The 17,760-nt window shown below is 33.7% G+C and overlaps 1 protein-coding gene across 1 annotated transcript in view; it reads left to right on the forward strand.

The window, feature by feature from the left end:
* Positions 1-17,760, forward strand: part of LOC129806096 (retinal homeobox protein Rx) — a 93,940-nt gene that overhangs the window by 32,228 nt on the left and 43,952 nt on the right. Inside the window, exons 3-4 of the mRNA XM_055854446.1 lie at positions 7,474-7,565; positions 7,649-7,750. Coding sequence (XP_055710421.1) covers positions 7,474-7,565; positions 7,649-7,750 — 194 coding nt within the window. The remainder of the gene's footprint in view (positions 1-7,473; positions 7,566-7,648; positions 7,751-17,760) is intronic.

Consider the following 17,760-nt stretch of genomic DNA (forward strand, 5'->3'; position numbering starts at 1 on the left):
AGCTGATGAAACATCACATGTAGTGCGATATTAATGCAGTTAGAGGATGGATTATCTTGTTATTATTTCACTCTTGGCCCAAGACAGTCCGTCCACAGCTCTGGAGAGTGTCCGATTGAATCCTTAAGCTGCATTTACGGATTACATACACATACACACACCTGAAACACCTTCAGACATCCGTTTTCTCTATGGGCAAAGGGGCCAAAGGTGTGCTAAGACACTGAAGTAGCCAATTTATTGATTGACCAGACAGGGCTTTGTGTGAGAGAAAGGGAGACTTTTGGGGTCTGACCGGCAGAAACTTAATAATCCTATCGTCCAATTTGCGAATCAGCCTCAATCGACAAATTGAGGAGGTGAAAGTACATCTCACAAAACCCCCCACAATTCACCCAGAGAATCTAATTATTTCAGAACAGGAGTCTCCGGTCTCTAATTCCTCTCCCTTGAAAACGCTTATTCACTTACATCGTCCAGCACAAACATCATCGACAATGCCACAGAATTATGTTCGTCCAAGAGGATACACTCTAAATCCGAAACACGTAAATTACACGTAGATGTAACAATGAAATCTTCGTTAAAAAATAAACAATACCGATTGAAATTTAGTAGTACCTTACAAAATGTTGCGATTGAAAAACTTAGCTAGAGATTTGTAATAAAAATATTTAAAAGGACAATTATCGAGATGTCAAAATATTTTCGATCACATCTCAGGTCACCGAACATCGAGAGAGGACTATGACCCACCGTTAGAAAGGTCTTGACCTCAGCTATAATATACCAAAATTTAAAGAAAAAGCGTCGTCTAGTTTTTGAGATATTCGACATCGAATTTTCGAAAATCAATTTAGTCGATTAATCGGACCTTCGATTATATCGGATGAAATTGGGGTGTCATAATGTTTGTAGTACTCCACGAGAGCTTTCCAAAGCACTAAAATTTTTAAAAATTACGATAATTATCGGAATTATTCTGATTATAATTAGAACTGGAGATATATGGCACTATGAAAATTCAATTTATGACCTCTTATAGCTCGAGTCAAGGAGGTCGGGGGGGGGGGCTTAATATTTTTTTAGTCGAAAGGTCTTAAGCCCAGCTTTGACATACTAAAATTTGAGATTGATCGATGCCATAGGAACTCAGTTACTGAAAAAACAAAATTTGGGGGTGTTCTACATGGCATTTAATCTTTATACTGAAAACCGTTTGTCGACATCTCTCTCCGTTCTTTCTCCAGAAGTGCTTACAGTGCTTAGTGAGTCTCGGCTAAGCAAATAAATCCTCTGAAAAGTTACTAACTTATCAATTATAATATATTTAAGAAATTATTGTGGTATTCGAGTGGAAGATGAGAAAGGAACTCTTGTATATTTTTTAGTACACGACTGTTCTAAAGTGCTTCTGCGTAAATGACTTTCCTTTGCGTTAGTTTTTATCGCGACTGTTTGGGGCACTACGAGAACTGAGGAAAACAGTCATGACAATAATCAACACAAAGAAAAATCAATAATGCAGAAGTACATTAGAACAGTCATGTACTAAAAACACATTAGAGAGAAAGATTTCCCTTTAATTTTTTAATAGGAACAGTATCGTTATTCCCTTTGAATAAATGTATTACTTATTGGATTGAACCTTTTCTTTTTGGATAAATTCAATTTATTAATTTTACAAGTACTAAAACTGAGTACTGAAATACATCTATTATCTATTTGTAGAAGTTGCGCTTAAGGTAAAGTGGTACAAGTTGGACAATGGTACAATTTTCACAGGGCTTTTTGTCTTGATAAATTTAGCACTTCATTTTTATTTGTATATTTTTAATGCTTTAGTTTTATAATTTGCTTCCTTGTGCTTAAAAACAAATTTTGTACTGTATTTATCAAGAAAAAAGTCATGTCCACATTGTACCGGCGAATTGTCCAACTTGTAACACTAATTCCAAATTATATCACTTTACCCTATTTATGAAAATTATGGAACCAAAATATTTGAAAAAAACAAATCCAAGTTATTATGGGAGTACTACACATTAGTACATAATTGTACTAAAACTAAAACAGTATGTGACAGAAATTTAAAATTTCTGGATTATTTCAGTATTCTTTAACATTTGAGGGAGATTTATAGTTATAGTTTTTAAATGTTTTTTATGTGAATTACCAGAGCACATCTTTGTGTCAATATTCAGCTTTTAGTACTGCCAAGAAGGTCAGGCGAAATAATTATGACAATTTCTCATTTGGGAATTTCTCATTGTCTAGATTGACAAGGACTTACCATAACCTTACTTTTTAGATAATAGCCATTAACGTTCTCACATTTTTTTTTAAAGATTTTGATTTTTTTTCTTGTTCTAAAACTTAGTAATTTTTTATCCCAATTTTCAAAATACAGAATAACCAAACTTTGAGAACACTAAAAAGGTTTCTCTCTTCAGGAACTTTGCAATCAAGCGTAAGAAAAGCATACTTCCACTTGTACTAAATTTTCAGAAAGTACTAAAAAGTACAAGCTTCACCAGCTCAATCTGGTGTCAAATAGCTTATTTCTACTTGCAATTTTCTACGTGAAGAATTAAATAAAGCCAAATCGATGCATATCCCTTTGCAATTTCGAATGGATTTGGGAATCATCAGTGATTCTGGGAGGATTGACCGATGACAGGCACATCTACAGATCATTCCTGTCCACAATCAACCCTTTAGTGTTAGGGTTTGGCAGCAGGTGCCTCAGAGTGTCGACAGTGAGAGAGAATATGGGCATCAGAAATCCTGCAAGGGATCCCCAAATAGGGATTATGAATAATTAGCTTAGGACGATTTGGGAATTGTTTTGCTTTCGGTGCCGCTTGACCAACACACATTTGGGACAAAGAATGAGGGGTGTAGTACACACATCCCTCATAGATTCTAGGGTAGAATCCTTTTTGCATCGCAAATAGCCTCATGAATAACACACAGTAATTGTTGGTGATGAGCTTATGAATGTGATGCAGCCCATTTTAGTAACATCATGTTAATTATTTTCTGCAATTTTCACCCACATAAGTCATAATAATTTAAATTGGATTAACCTGGTACCTTGCGTGGATTCTCTGAGGGTGACACTTTTTTTGTTTTTCCTCATAATGGGCGGGAAACATTTTTTTCACTCAAAAAATACCTCAAAGTTGATAAGGAATTGAGAAAAGGTTTGCGTTTGCAGTGATATTTGTCAGAAGTTTGTCAAGAAGATCTTAACAACTTTATTTTCTACTTTTGACTTTTGACTAGTATCTAAATTGCAATAATCCACGAAATTTAACGCTAAAATTCCAGGAAGCTTTCCACGGAATTTGGAGTCGGAAATTCCACTGAAATCATAGCTCTCGATGGAATTTAAAGTACGATACACTGGAATTCCAACGTTAAATTCCGCGGAACTCCGCGGAACATTTATATGGAAAATCAAACGGTATCGTCCACGGGATAAGCTGGAGAAATCCTATGGAAATTTCCACTATCTTTTCTACAGCGTTTCCATTGTTTTTCCACTATTTTTCCCGAATGTCTAGCAAACAAAATGGTGTTGTGACAACATGGATAATTTGTTTCCAAACCTTCCGCAAACATTTTTAGTGATTCCACAGAAAAAATCCAGTATAAATCCATGGAATTTTCCTTGGAATCTATTATGGAAAATTCCTATGGAATTTTTCAAAGAAAAATACTGGAAAATTCCGATCAATTTTTCGCTTGTTATTCCTATTCCGCTTTTTTTGCTATGGGGAAATTGCTTAACTTTTAACAACTTCAGAATTGACAAATTCTCTTTCTGTATGTGAAAACTTTTAAACATTTTCATCCAGATTTTGGATTTTTGTTGTCAAACTTTGATTGAAACGTCAATATTAATTTATTCAATATTTAATTAGATCTACGAAAAGTGAATTTTCTTTAAATTTTCCTTGCATTACTACATTGGCAAGAATTCTAAGACCTACATTAACTTATTCTCCTTACAAAAAGAAAAACTACAGGGAGTTCCGGCTTAAGTGAAAACGGATTGAATGAATTCAATATAAATTGCTTACTATTGGGAGCTCATTTATAAAATAATTTTGAAATTCCCCTGAATGTATGCAATTTTTTTTCACGCAGTAAATGTGCAATATATTTCTTATAAACCAGAGCTAGAGGGATGTGAGGCCACATTGTTATACGATTTTTCGTCTATTTCTAAATGAATCTGGTCCTTACAAATATTTTATTTAAACAGACAATTATATTGTATATCCTAATTACATCATATTAAAACCCAGTTTCTGTTAGAAATATGCAGAAAAACAGTATAACAATATAGCCCCAGAGCACGATGTAGCCCCACCTCCCCTATGTATTTTTATCTAACGAAAAAATACAAATTTTGCTCTACTTTTCCTTTTCATCGATTTATTTTCGTTCATGTCTTTTAGATTAACCGTTAAACCCATAAACCGTTAAAGTGTTATGTCAATTTTACAACAATAAAAAACTATGAAATTTGACAGATAATGTGGAAACACATATACAAAGCTGTATTTTTGCCATAAAATTCTGGACGTTAAATTGACATAAAATGTGAGTTGCAGTGGATAAAAAGTTAATATTCTGCCAAAGTGATCTTCTGCAATAATTGCTAAATCGCTTAACTAATTTTTGAAAATTAAATTTCATGGGAAAGGTCTTGAAATTACCTGCAAAATGCATATGTTCTAGGTCTTTTAATAGTATCACATAACTCTCGGATATAGCTTGAATACTTCTAACCTCAATCTTATTTTGTTCAATTTGTTAAGAGTAGAAAATTACTTAACTTTTAATGTAACTCTTTTCAGAAGGTCCCAAGTAAAATCTTTCCTATTATGCTTACTATAAAATATTTCAATTCCCTTGACTTCTCTAATTGGCTAGACCCTGGAATCCTTGGAATCATCTTCAGCCAATCAGAGAAAGCAATCGTACTAAAATATTTGGAGGGAATAAATATTGGATTGCATGTGGATGAGGCAATTCTGTAAACGTCTGTAGTGACTGAAACATCTGTAGTGACAGTCCATACGAGCTTGATCTTGGTGTGACATATAAAATTAATATTAAGATTAATACTTTCTGAATTGCGAGAATAGCAGAAAAAAGATAACAAGTGTTTTATCTTACCTCTCTCTGACATTTGACCACTGCGTACAACGTTGGCACTCATTAAATTGCTCGAAAACTACCCGAATCATGATTGGTATGCATGGAAAAGTGCTCGAATAGCCTAAAATGGTTCAGAAAACAATTAATACGGACAGCAATATCTTACTGATTGTATCCATTAAAGTGTACTGTTTCTTGATCATGTCACATGTAAGATTAATATCAAAATTAATACTTTCTGAACTGCGAGAACGGCAAAAAAGGAAAAGATAGCAAATGTTTCATCTTGCATCTCTCTCACATTTCCCCGCTGAATACAAAGTTGGCAGCCATTAAATCGCTCGAAAACTGACCGAATCACAGTTGGCACGCATGGAAAAATGCTCGAATTGCCTGTCGGGCACCTTTGAATGTGGGGCAGCTTTGAAATTGGGATTTTTTCCTAAGTTTAAATAGACCTTAGCCATATCATAATGCTATTTAGCTTCTCAATCTGTTTGTCCAGCTAAATTATATCACGACAAGGCTCAATTTTCTTTAAAAAATAGGTGAAAATCCCAATTTCAAAGCTTCCCTACATTCAAAGGTACCCATTCCCCCCTAAGACAGTTCAGAAAACAATTAATACACTGTGAGAAATCCGAAAAAGTCAAAATAACATTCCGGAAAAGTTAAGTTTACACTGCGATCCGAAATAAATGTAAATATTACACTTTTTAGTTGCATTATGAGTTAATGTTACCTTTTTTCATGGTAATGTGTAAAAACGTGTAAAATTAACATAAAAAATGTTAATATATTTTTACACCTAAAAGCAGGGAGGTGACTTTAGCTCTGAAAAATGCGACCAGTTTTAATGTGAATTTTTCCAAAAAGTGTTAAAGTTATGAGGAAAAAAGTTAATCGCAGCTTCTTTTTTTCTCAGTGTACGAACAATAATGTCTTACTCATTGTATTACTCTGAGAATGACTAAAAGAGATAGCAAGTGTTTTATCTTACTTCACTCTTGCATTTCCCCACTAAGTACAAAGTTGGCAGCCACTAAATCGCTCGAAAACTGATCGAATTACAGTTGGCACTCATGAAAAATTTGTCGAATTGCTTGTAAGACGGTTCGGAAAAAAATTAATACGAACAGTAATAACTTACTTATCGTATTACTCCAAGAGAGTGTACTCTTTCTAACACACGTGATTTTTCCTTTAAAATTATGCATACTATACACCTCTTTTTCCGTCTTTTCTTACTCTTAGTATTAATCTTATATGTGACCACAGGTTGAATTTAGAACTGTCACTATACAGAGCTCTCCGATATTCGCTTTTCATTCGGGTGACAGCTGTCGAGTACATGAGAAATCAAAAAATCTCCCTTCTCGTATGGATTTATATCTGTCATTATTAGCTTCAATCATCAATTCCAGTCATAATCGGAGAGTCCGTTGTATTTCACTAAAAAGTTCTTTTAATTTCAATTTACTTGACAAAAACATTAATCGATCCTGAGAAATGTGGTATCGCTAGAAAGGTCTTGAAATCCTAAACAAGAAAATAATATTCTTAATTGTTTTTATAATCGTTTTATAACTTGTGATTACAAGATTCAATATTAGTTGCATTAGGATTTTGAATTTCTTTTTTAGCTGTGATGGTAAATTCTGGGAAAATGGGGTTGACTTGGTGTGTTGGTGCTAAATTTGTTTACTGGGCGAATTGAGACCCGGATGAGGGATATAATTTGCAATCAAAGTATGAGGTAAAATCCTCGCGAACCACAACAAAAGCGGATCATCGTGGTCGGATGGAAAAAGTGGAAAATTAATTTCCTATTGGTCCTGAATAAAGCATCAGGGCATTCTCTCACCAAAATACTTCCTCAAAGCCCAAAAGCTCCCTCTCTCATTCCCTCTCGTTCTAGTTTTTGGTGATTTTCATGTGCGCGCTGCATCAAAATTTCATGATGGAAATGTTTGTGCTATTATTAAAACGAAAAGCTAATGACCACCGCGGATTTTGTGGGGTGGAAAGATTCAAACTCTCTCGTTTTTGGATTTTGACCCAGGGACCAAATGGCTCAGGCAACCAAAAACCAATTCTTGAATACTAATTCATTAATGAACCTTAATTAAGCTGCGCGTATTGCCATCTCCCTCTCCCTCTCTCTCACACTGAGCTTTTCCCAACACCAAAATATGGAATTTTCATATCTCTAATTGCTCCCACAATTCATCTCTAGCACATTTCCATTGTAAATTGCTGATAAAAAATTTAATAAACATTTTATTTTATCCTTTGCAGACACAAGTTATTCCTATCATCCAGCAATTCACGATGAAACCTTCGTCCGACGGAAACAGCGACGCAATCGAACGACTTTTACGCTGCAGCAAGTAAGGAAAATCTCTTTTGACTTTTCCCCGAAAAAAAAAACACACAAAACATTCATTCCTAATAAGCCTCTTTCCTCCAACAGTTGGAAGAATTGGAAACAGCATTTGCCCAGACTCACTACCCCGATGTCTTTACACGTGAAGATTTAGCAATGAAAATCAATTTAACAGAAGCAAGAGTTCAGGTAAGGGAATTTTCATCCTACCATCTCTCCCTCGTACCCGAAAGAAAATTCTCTCTCACAGTTGAAATTCAAGAAGAAAATCCATTTGGAAAGTGAGGCAAAATGTCATGTGATTAATCCCATCAGAGTCTGTCAATAACAGAATTTGCCACATTAGCTCACAAGTAATCTAATCAATTACAAGATAAAATTCCAATACCAGCCTTTCCATTCTAAGTCACGTAAAATACATTTTCGCCCATTGATGACAAAATGAAATAAATGTTGCCCGGGATGAGAAGGACTATAAGGAATAAACTTTGGTCACCATATGCGGCACAGTAATGACAAGATTAGATGATTTTTCCTCCTTATCGTATTTCATTCGAATGTCATTAATGTGATTTCAGGATGTCTAGGAGAAAATTGACTTGCTATCGGAGAAATTTGAGAAGTACCTCAACGTATAACGGTTTTAATTTGAATTTAATTATCAATGTGACGTTTTAATGATAATCCAAATGACTTTTAGCAAAAATATGCTGAAAACGCTGATTTTTTCAGCTAACTGTGCTTACTGGGATATGACAGAAATTTTGTCACCCCGTCAAATCATTGCTCTACCTGCAGATTTTACTCCGAGGTTTTTAGAATTGTAACTGTATATTCTAGTACATTCAGAGGAAATCTGTAGATTTTCTGCAGAATTTCTGCCTAGAAAATCTGTAGATTTTCGGCAGAAATTCTTCAGAAAATCTGCAGATTCTCGGCAGAATTTCTCCCTTGAAAATCTGCATAACCTCCATTACTTCACAAAAATATTGTTGATTTATGAAGAAACTGTAGAAGTTATAAAGAAAATGGTATGCTCTGCTTAACAAGCATTACCGAGTACACATTTTAGATAAGTAAAAAAAATGTGAGCAAAAATACTAATTTCTTAAAAATCGCCAATCGAATGATACAAAAAAAACGAAATTTTGGTCGACACTCTGTTTAAAGTTTTCACTTCACTATTCTCTACTTAGAACACGGCGTCGCAGAATTTTTTATTTTATATAAACACTGTGAAATCACTAAGAATAACTCTATTGAATTTTGCAAACTTCAGTGAAAAATATTCCATCTTTTCAGACACAGCTGTCTGGAAAGTCTGGAATGTAGAAAAATCTACAGAAAGTCGGCAAAATATCTACAGAAATTCGTCAGAGCATGCACCAGTATTCGTCAGAAAATCTGCAAAAATTTCTGACGAATTTTGTCCCAAGCTCAAATAAAATTCGTAGGAATATCTACAGATTTCTCGGCAGATTTTCTGCAGAGGTGTAGATATTTTCTGTAGAAAACTTAAAGATATCTGACGAAATTATTTGACGGGAGAGGTGTGCAAGAACCGTTGAAATCGAATAAACGTCAAAATAAGTTCGATCTGGTAGCCTTTTGATCATAGACGTACATGTTTCATTTGACGTTTATTCGGTTTCAACGATTCTTGCATGCCTCTGATATATAGCCAGGATTGGAATGTCTTCCTATTCCTGACTTGTCATATGTTATTCAAATCATAACTTGTCACTTTAGTGGTAATCTTTCACATACAGTTAGCGCTTTCAATAACTTCTTTTTCTTCTTCTCCTTCTATTTTACGTTAAGAATGTCGAACTGACTCCATGTTATAAGCCATTTTCGATAGCAAATAAATATGAGATATGATAACAATTACTGCATTAAGACTAAAGAGACATTTTATGTCATTTCCTGCTTTTATTCTTTAGTTTTTGCTACAGCAAAAACTCTTTCAATAAATCTCAATTTCGATTATACGTGAAGAGAATTTATTGATCCTTATTTTTCTACTCAAAGAATATTAAATAACTTTTATTTAATCATGAGTTAATCAAAACACTAAAAAGCGATTTTTGACAGTCTGTTAAGTGTCAAAAGTTATAAATAGGAACAGTTTCAATCTGAACTGTCGAATTTGACGTTTAACTGACAGTAGAATTTTATTTTGTTGGCTGTATGAACCCGAGTGAGCTCTAAAGATAGTTAGATAGATATAAAAGTCCAATTAACAATGGTTCAGTCCTTAAAATGAGAAGCCCTACCGAGGATAAAGACACCGTGCCAGAAATGACTTTAAACGAGTTTCAAAGTCAAAAAAGTTAGTTCGAAAAAAGTTTAGTTATTTCATAGGTTCTAAAAATTTTAAACTAAGACACAGCAGTTGAGATAGAATTTTAATTTGACGTTTAAGTGACAGTGACATTAATTTTCACAACTGATGTTTTTTGGCAAAAAAAAAAACAAACGAGCAGTAAAAAATTCAAAATGGGAAGTAAAAAAATTAAAAATGAGCAGTAAAATATCTAATTATGGTCAGTAAAAAACTTAGATCTTTACAAAAATGGATCTAATTTATATATTTATGGCTCCAGCACACCTTTTAGATCAGGAAAATTTCTTGAAGTCGAAATTCGAATCCTTTTCTTTCTCACATGCTTTGCATATGTCTATCTCATTCTCTCGCGCTTTTCTTCTTATTTTAAACATCACTCTAAATTCAATTTAGCTTAGTCGAATTTGGTATGCAAGAGAATGAGATAGTCATATGCAAAATATGTGAAAAAGAAAAGTATTCGAATTTCGACTTAATGAAATTTTCCTGATCTAATAGGTGTGCCGGACCCATTAGCATCTAAAATTGTTGCAGATAGAATGAAAAGCCCTTTATTTTCCCTTTGCCAAAATTTGAACGATATCACTGATTCATTTTTTTTGTTACTGATAAGTTTTAACTTTTTACTGCGCATTTGTACAATGCCATGTTTTTGTACAGAAGATCATTATAAGACTGAACTGTTATTTGTAACCTCTATGCAGCTTAAATTATAAATCAATGTTTTTTTTTAATAAGAACTGTCAAATATGTCAATGAAAACTGCCTTCAATGACAGTAAAATTAGTTTTCACCTTCATATGTCGTGTTTTATAAAAAAAATGTTAAAAGATTTAAGAGTTTCTTGATGCTATTATTAAATCATTTGAAACGATTTAAAGGAAGAGTACCAGCGATCGGCAGTGTTCCTCGGATCGTCAGTTTATTACTTTATTGTTGCTTCAAATCAAAAGAATTTTTAAAAATTATTAGCTAATTTTTACCAATTAACTCTTACAAGAATGCACTGCATTAGCTCTGATTTAATTTATAAAATCAAATTTCCGTGAGACACCTGATTGAATTCGTGAAGGTCCGAGGTACAGATTGCAAGTTTGCAATTACACCTAATTTTTATTAATTTATTGTAAAAATTAAAAATTCAAATGCACAGATATAGTTAAATGGATCACTAATGTACCAATTAGCATGCACAAAAATACCAAATAGTATTTTGAGGCTTATATTTGCAACTAAATGCGGAACATGTCTGTTAAGATTCCGATCCGGGGCGCTCTTCCCTTATATGTTTATGCCTCCGGCACACTTTTTAGTTGGAAAAATTTCATGAAATCAAAATTTACCTCCGTTTCTTTCTCAAAAGATATGCTTAATTCTATTTCATTCTTTTAAACTCGAAATTGGACTGAACTAAATTTAATTCGGTGTGATGTTCAAAAGAAGAAGAAGAAGAAGAGTGCGAAAGAGTAAGATAGACATATGCGAAACGTTTTAAAGAGAAAGAAATATGATTTTTTTTTTAAATTCTTTTAATCTAAAAGGTATGATGGGGCTATTAATATTAAATTTGACATTAAATTTGACGTTTCATAACAGTAGAAAGCAGTTTAGGAAAATCGTTTAAAAAAAACTATAATATTAATTAATTGATTTCTGAACTAAAAACTTTCATTTTTAGTTTTCTTTCCGATTTAATCTCTTAGATGATCACTTTTTAGAACAGATACCAATCTCCTATAACCTATACTAATTAGTTAACACTTTTCTCTGTGTGAATTTTAATTGCAGCTAAATAGCATTTCCCTTTATGCCTGATATTTTGCAAAACACTCAAAATTCAAGGGTTCAGTGCCCTTTGTGTTTTCCTTCTGTCTCTCTAATACGATTTCCACTTGAAAATGAAGCCCCTTTTCTTTTCTGCGATTGTTTTGTAATTATATTTACACACTGCACTACTCACAATTTCCACCCCATTCAATGCAGTGTTTGTCAAATTAGGCATGTTTTCATTTCTCCTTTGAACTGGAAAAGTATTTTGCAATTTTCCCTCTTTTGTATTTGTCAACACAGAAAAATTCCCAATAAAGATCCACTTTGAATTGTTGGGAAGAAGTTGTTGAAATAATTGTTGCCACATTTAATTTTTTCTTTGGTTCAACAATCATAAGGACAAATTGTTTATAAATGTATAGGAAATATTTATAAATCAGTGGGAAAAGGGGTTTTAGGAAGGACTCTGAATGTTAGTGGTACTCATGCTTGAGTACAATTAAAATTGCAACATTTTGAGTTTTTTGAATTGGGTGTAAATTGCAAAACCACCAAACAACATCCAATTTGCATTTTCTCAACTTGTCGCAGGCGCAATAGGAAAATTCTTCACGTTGGAGGTTTTTTTCCCCCCGTGGTAAAAGTGGGAAGATGGCGTCAAACAATTTTCCTCATTTAGAAATTCCATACATAATATGTGACTCTGGTGAATAAGAGACTCCAAAATGAACTTATTTTGTTCACAGTATCTCTGAAATGAGAAATTGCATTGCTGCAGAAGTGTTCAAGGGGTGACTCACCCACAAGAGCTTCGGGTTTCTCAGGTTTCGCGAAACCTTTAGAATATTTGCAGATTTAGGCAAATCTCAAATAAAATTTAAGATTTATTATGTGTTGCTAGACTCTTTTGAATGTAGTTTCTTACTTTCACAAAAATTGCTAAATACTAATCAGGTTTTAGTAAAACCTTCTAAAATACCATTATTACTGTAACTTTCTGAAGCTCTATCGGGTTCCATAAAGCTTTCTAGAGATTGATCGGGTTTAGCGAAAACTTTTGAAGGCTTACAAATTTTGGACAAACTTTCAGAATGTTTATCTATCAGGTTCCACAAAATCTTCTCAAGGTTAATTGGGTTTTGCAAATTCTCTTCAGGTTTAATCTTGTTCCACAAAACTTTCTCAAATTTAATCTGATTCCGGGAGAACTTGAAGGTCTATCGGGTTTTGTGAAAACCTTTTGAATGTTTCTCGGGTTCCATAAAACTTTCACAATATTAGTTGGGTTCAGAAAAACCTTCTGAAGGTTAATCGGGTTCAGAGAAATCCTTTAATAGTTCTGAAAATGATTGAGTTCCACAAAATCTTTACAAAGTTTAATCGAATTCTGCGAAAAATCTTCTGAAGGTTAATCATATCCAAAGAAACTTTATAAAGGCATATTAGGTCCCACAAAATCTTCTCTCGAAAGCTTTTGAAGCCTTATCGGCTTTTTGAATAAAACCTTTTGAAGATTTATTAAATTCCACAAAACCTTCTGAAGACTTACCAAGTTCTACGAAATCTTCTCAAGCTTAATGCTGTCCAGGAAAGCATTCTGAAGTCTTTTTGATTTCACAAAACCATGTAAAAGTCAAAGAAGTGTCAAGTTCCACAAAACCTTCTGAAGGTTCATCAAGTTTCACGAAATCTTCTCAAGCTTAATTGGGTCCAGGGAAACAGATAATTCATCGGATTCCACAATACCTTGTGAAGGTTAATCAAGTGCAGCATAGTCTTCTGAAGATTATTGGGGTTCCACAAAACCTTTCCGAGAATAATCGGACTCCACAAAGCTTTCTGAAGATTAATCGGGTTCAGCGAAACATTTTGAGAGTTTATTGGGTTCCACAAAACCTTTTCAAGGTTAATTAGATTCTTTGAAAACTTTTCTAAAGCTTTTTCGACCTTTGAGGAAAACTTCCGAAGATTTATTAAGTTCCACATCTTTTCAGTAAAACTTTCTGAAGGCTTATCAAGTACTACGAAAATTCCTCAAGATTAATCGGTTTTACTGAAACATTCTGAGGGTTTTTATGATCCCACAAAACCTTGTAAAAGTTAAGGAAGTGTCAAGTTCTAGAAAACCTTCCCGGCGAGAATAATCGGATTCCACACTTTAAAGGTTTCTTTGAAAACTTCTCTCAAGCTTTATCGATCTTTGAGGAAATCCTTCAAAGATTTATTAGGTTCTACAATAACTTGTCAAGGTTAATCGATTTCAGCGAAACCTCTTGAAGATTTATCAAGTTCTACAAAACCTTCTTAAGCTTAATAGGTCCAGTGAAACATTCTGAATGTTTTTCAGATTCCACAAAGCTTTCTGAAGATTATCGGTGTTCAGCGAAGGATTTCAATGATTTATTGGAATCACCAAAACCTTCACTAGATCAGATTCAGGAAAACGCTCCATAAAATCTTCACGAAATTAATCAAGTTTCACAAAACCTGCTCAATGTTAATCAAATCCAGTGAAAACTTAAGAAAATGTTTTAGCTTGAGTTTTTTGTGTCCTCTGAAAGTTTATTGGGTTCCACAAAATCTTTCCGAAAATAATCGGATTCCACAAAGCTTTCTGAAGATTACTCTGCTTCAGAGAAAAATTTTAAAGGCTGATTGAGTTCCACGAGATCTCCTCAAAGTCAATGGGGTTCAAAGAAACCTTCTGAAGATTCAATTAGTTCCACAAAATCTTTAAGAGGTTAATCAAGTTTCACAAAACCATCTCGATGTTAATCAAATCCAGTGAAAACTTAAGAAAATTTATTGGCTTGAGTTACTTTATATCATCTGTAAATTTATTAGGTTCCACACAGTCTTCCCGAAAATAATTGAATTCCACAAAGCCTTTTGAAGATCAATCTATTTCAGAGAAAAATTTTGAAGGTTGATTGGCTTCCACGAACTCTTCTCAAGGTCAATCGGGTTCAGAGAAGCCTTTTGAAGATTCAACTGATTCCACAAAACCCTTATGAAATTAATAGAGTTCCACAAAACCTTCTCAAGGATAGTCAAGTTCCGTGAAATCTTCAGAAAGCATATCAGCTTAATGCTTTCTTGAAACCTTGTGAAAGTTTATTGGGTTCCACAAAACCTTTTCAAGGTTAATTGGGTTTCGTAAAACCTTCAGAAAATCTGAGTCTCTCATGTTTCACGAAACACATCTCAGGCGATTGCTACATGGGTTTCTTAATATGCGCAACCTCTTGGAGATGCTGGAGCTTTCAGGGGAGCCACAGGGAGAGACAGAATGTAATGAGTCTTCAATGAAATGAAAGTCATTTGCCTTTCACAACTTGAAACTTTACACAATAATGCATGAGTCCCTCCCCTGCAAAAATGATATTCACAAGTGTTACCATGAGAGCGAGAAAAACAGCCACAGTCAAAGGGAAAATGGGGAAAATGATAACCCGAGTGAGAGGGAGCTTTTCTGAGATGGGGTGCCTTCTGTTTGCCAACAATGAATGTATGATGGTGGAATATTGTTTGCTGTTAATATTTTATAATACGTGACATGCTCCGGGCAAATCAAACAAAACTTCCACACTGTTTCTTCTGCCAGAGAGACTTTTCTTCCTTATATCATATTCACATTTGTTTGCGACACAATATGGTTCGGGTTTTACTTCCAGCTTTTCACCAGAGTGGAAACAGTCGAGACAAGAGAAAAAAGTGTAATTGAATTTTAATTTTCTTCTCTTACTTTTTCCTCTCATCTCATTCATGATCTCATCATGGTGGGTGATAAAAGAAAAATTCTATATTGTTTCAATTTTCGCACAGAAATGCGAAAACACTGTAAGGAAAAGCTTTTGGAAAACTTCTGAGAATTTTCAATGGTGGATTAACGATATTCGTCTCAGTTGTCAAAAATATCGAATAGTCGACCACAGTACTGGCAGCGCGTATGCGGGAGATACGTGAACTTCACTGTATACATTCAAATGATCTTCGAATGGAATTTCGAAATGTGTTCGTATTTCGAATTTACCCTTGTTAGAAAAAGGATTTATTCACCTTTCTCATGATTAATCGCAAAAGCCGTAAAAGCCATGTTCATTCAACAAATCGTCCCAAATCAAAAGTATTAAAAACATTTTCGCAATTTTCTCGTTCAAAACGAAAGTGTATAGGGTGCAGGCATCACTTATGGCCACATTAAGGACATATCTGCCTACAGCTGTTGATTTTTTTTTGACCAATTAAAGCAAAATTTTAAGAGTAATTTCTTTCATGTAGTTTCTTTTGATATATTCAAATGAATTTTCTAGGAAAATCCGTGAAACCCCGAAAAATATGTGGTTTTCACAACCATGTCAAATTCATAACTTATGGCCTCTTTTACGAACTTATGGCCACAATTTCAAATGATATAAAACAAACTTAGTAATAAAATAATTTTATTAGAAAAGAAAACAAAGCATTTCAAACACTTTCATAGGTTTTTATTATTTTTCTAAACAAGTTTTTCATAGTTTTTCAAACATTTTACTCATAGTAGCAGACTACTAACATTGATTCTGCGCACAGTGACCAGTAATCCAACCTGTCTTTCGTGATGGAAAAGCCACGTTTGGTTGCATGAAGAACCCACCTCAGAATGTCCTCCTCTGTTTGTTCTCTTTTGGGGACTATGAAAGCATCCGTGATAAAATGTTTCTCCCGGAGAATTTCCGGAGATTTTAATGCAGAGTTTGTGTGGGGATTGGGGAACAGCTGAAATACTGGAATACTTGTCGTGATCACTCCATTCTCAATGCTTATCAATACTTCTTGCATCTCTTGAGTTCAATAATAGGGCTTTTTTTCGTATTTTGCATTGTCCTAAGAGGGATATAAGAGAAAAAGTTAGGTTATTTACAACAAAATGCAGGTTTATTGAAAAAATCAAAAAGATCATATACACTAAATACTCTTTTATAATCAATTTTATGTTATAATTTCAACACTTACCTTAAATTTTATTAAATTTTTGCTAGAAAACTCAAATTCACTGAATCAAAATAACACAAGTGTCAACTCGCTAAACCAAATATCTATGAGGGCGCCACACGTCAAATTCTGTGGCCACAAGGTAATAATCTCATCAAATAAGTCATAACTTATGGCCTTGTCTTTATTTTACATTTTTTATTTAAAAAGTCATCAAAATCAAGTGGTAAATGAAAATATAGTTACTAAGAAAACAAGTTATGAAAAATATACTAAATATTTTTGATTGAATATATAAAATTTAGTCATTAAAAATTATGAGATCGTTAGTAAATTTCTTAACGATTTGACGTATATTGACCGTCTGCCGCATCAGTGAAATAATGCTAAAAAAATAATAAAAATTCTACCGAAATATAAAAATAAATCAGTTTAAAAGTTTCATTTAATGATAGCACATCAAATATTCCTAATTTTGCGGTTATTCGGAATTAATTTAGGGGAAAAAAATGAAGATATCTACGAAGTGGCCACAAGTAATGCCGCCACCCTAAGCAGTACTTCAGATGTCACGGGTTCAAATCTCATTGAAAACATGAGTTTTTTTCACTTCAACCTTTTAATTTTTTAAAAAATTAACAAATTTAGAGCAGATTGCGAGCTGGAAAGTTTATTTTTAAAGAGAAAATAGGGAAATCAACATGGTAGATGTAGGTTTTCAAAAAAATTAATTTAAAAGCAATTTGCTGTAAGACTTTATCAGTGTCATTTTGTCACACAAATTCTTCTATTAACAAGGACCAATCCTCCTCATTTTCCATCCTGGATATTTTGTGATGTTATATGGAGAAAAATTCAATTTGTCGCGCACAGTCTTGTCATATTTGATATGAAATATGTCCAGTATTTTCCATCATTTCCCGACACATTCCATGATCGTAATAAATTGGCCAAAAAGAACGCGCACCGAGTGCAAAGAAAATTCTAAGGGATGAGGGTTTGAAGGAGAGAAAAAAAGTGACTTGATGGTTTTATAAATTGAATTTGTGGTGAGAGATAAAATTGTGGTGTAATATTTGAGGAGTGGATTGTCTGAATTACCCGGGAA

The sequence above is a fragment of the Phlebotomus papatasi genome, chromosome 3, assembly GCF_024763615.1.
Source record: "Phlebotomus papatasi isolate M1 chromosome 3, Ppap_2.1, whole genome shotgun sequence".
In the NCBI taxonomy this organism is placed as follows: Eukaryota; Metazoa; Arthropoda; class Insecta; order Diptera; family Psychodidae; genus Phlebotomus; species Phlebotomus papatasi.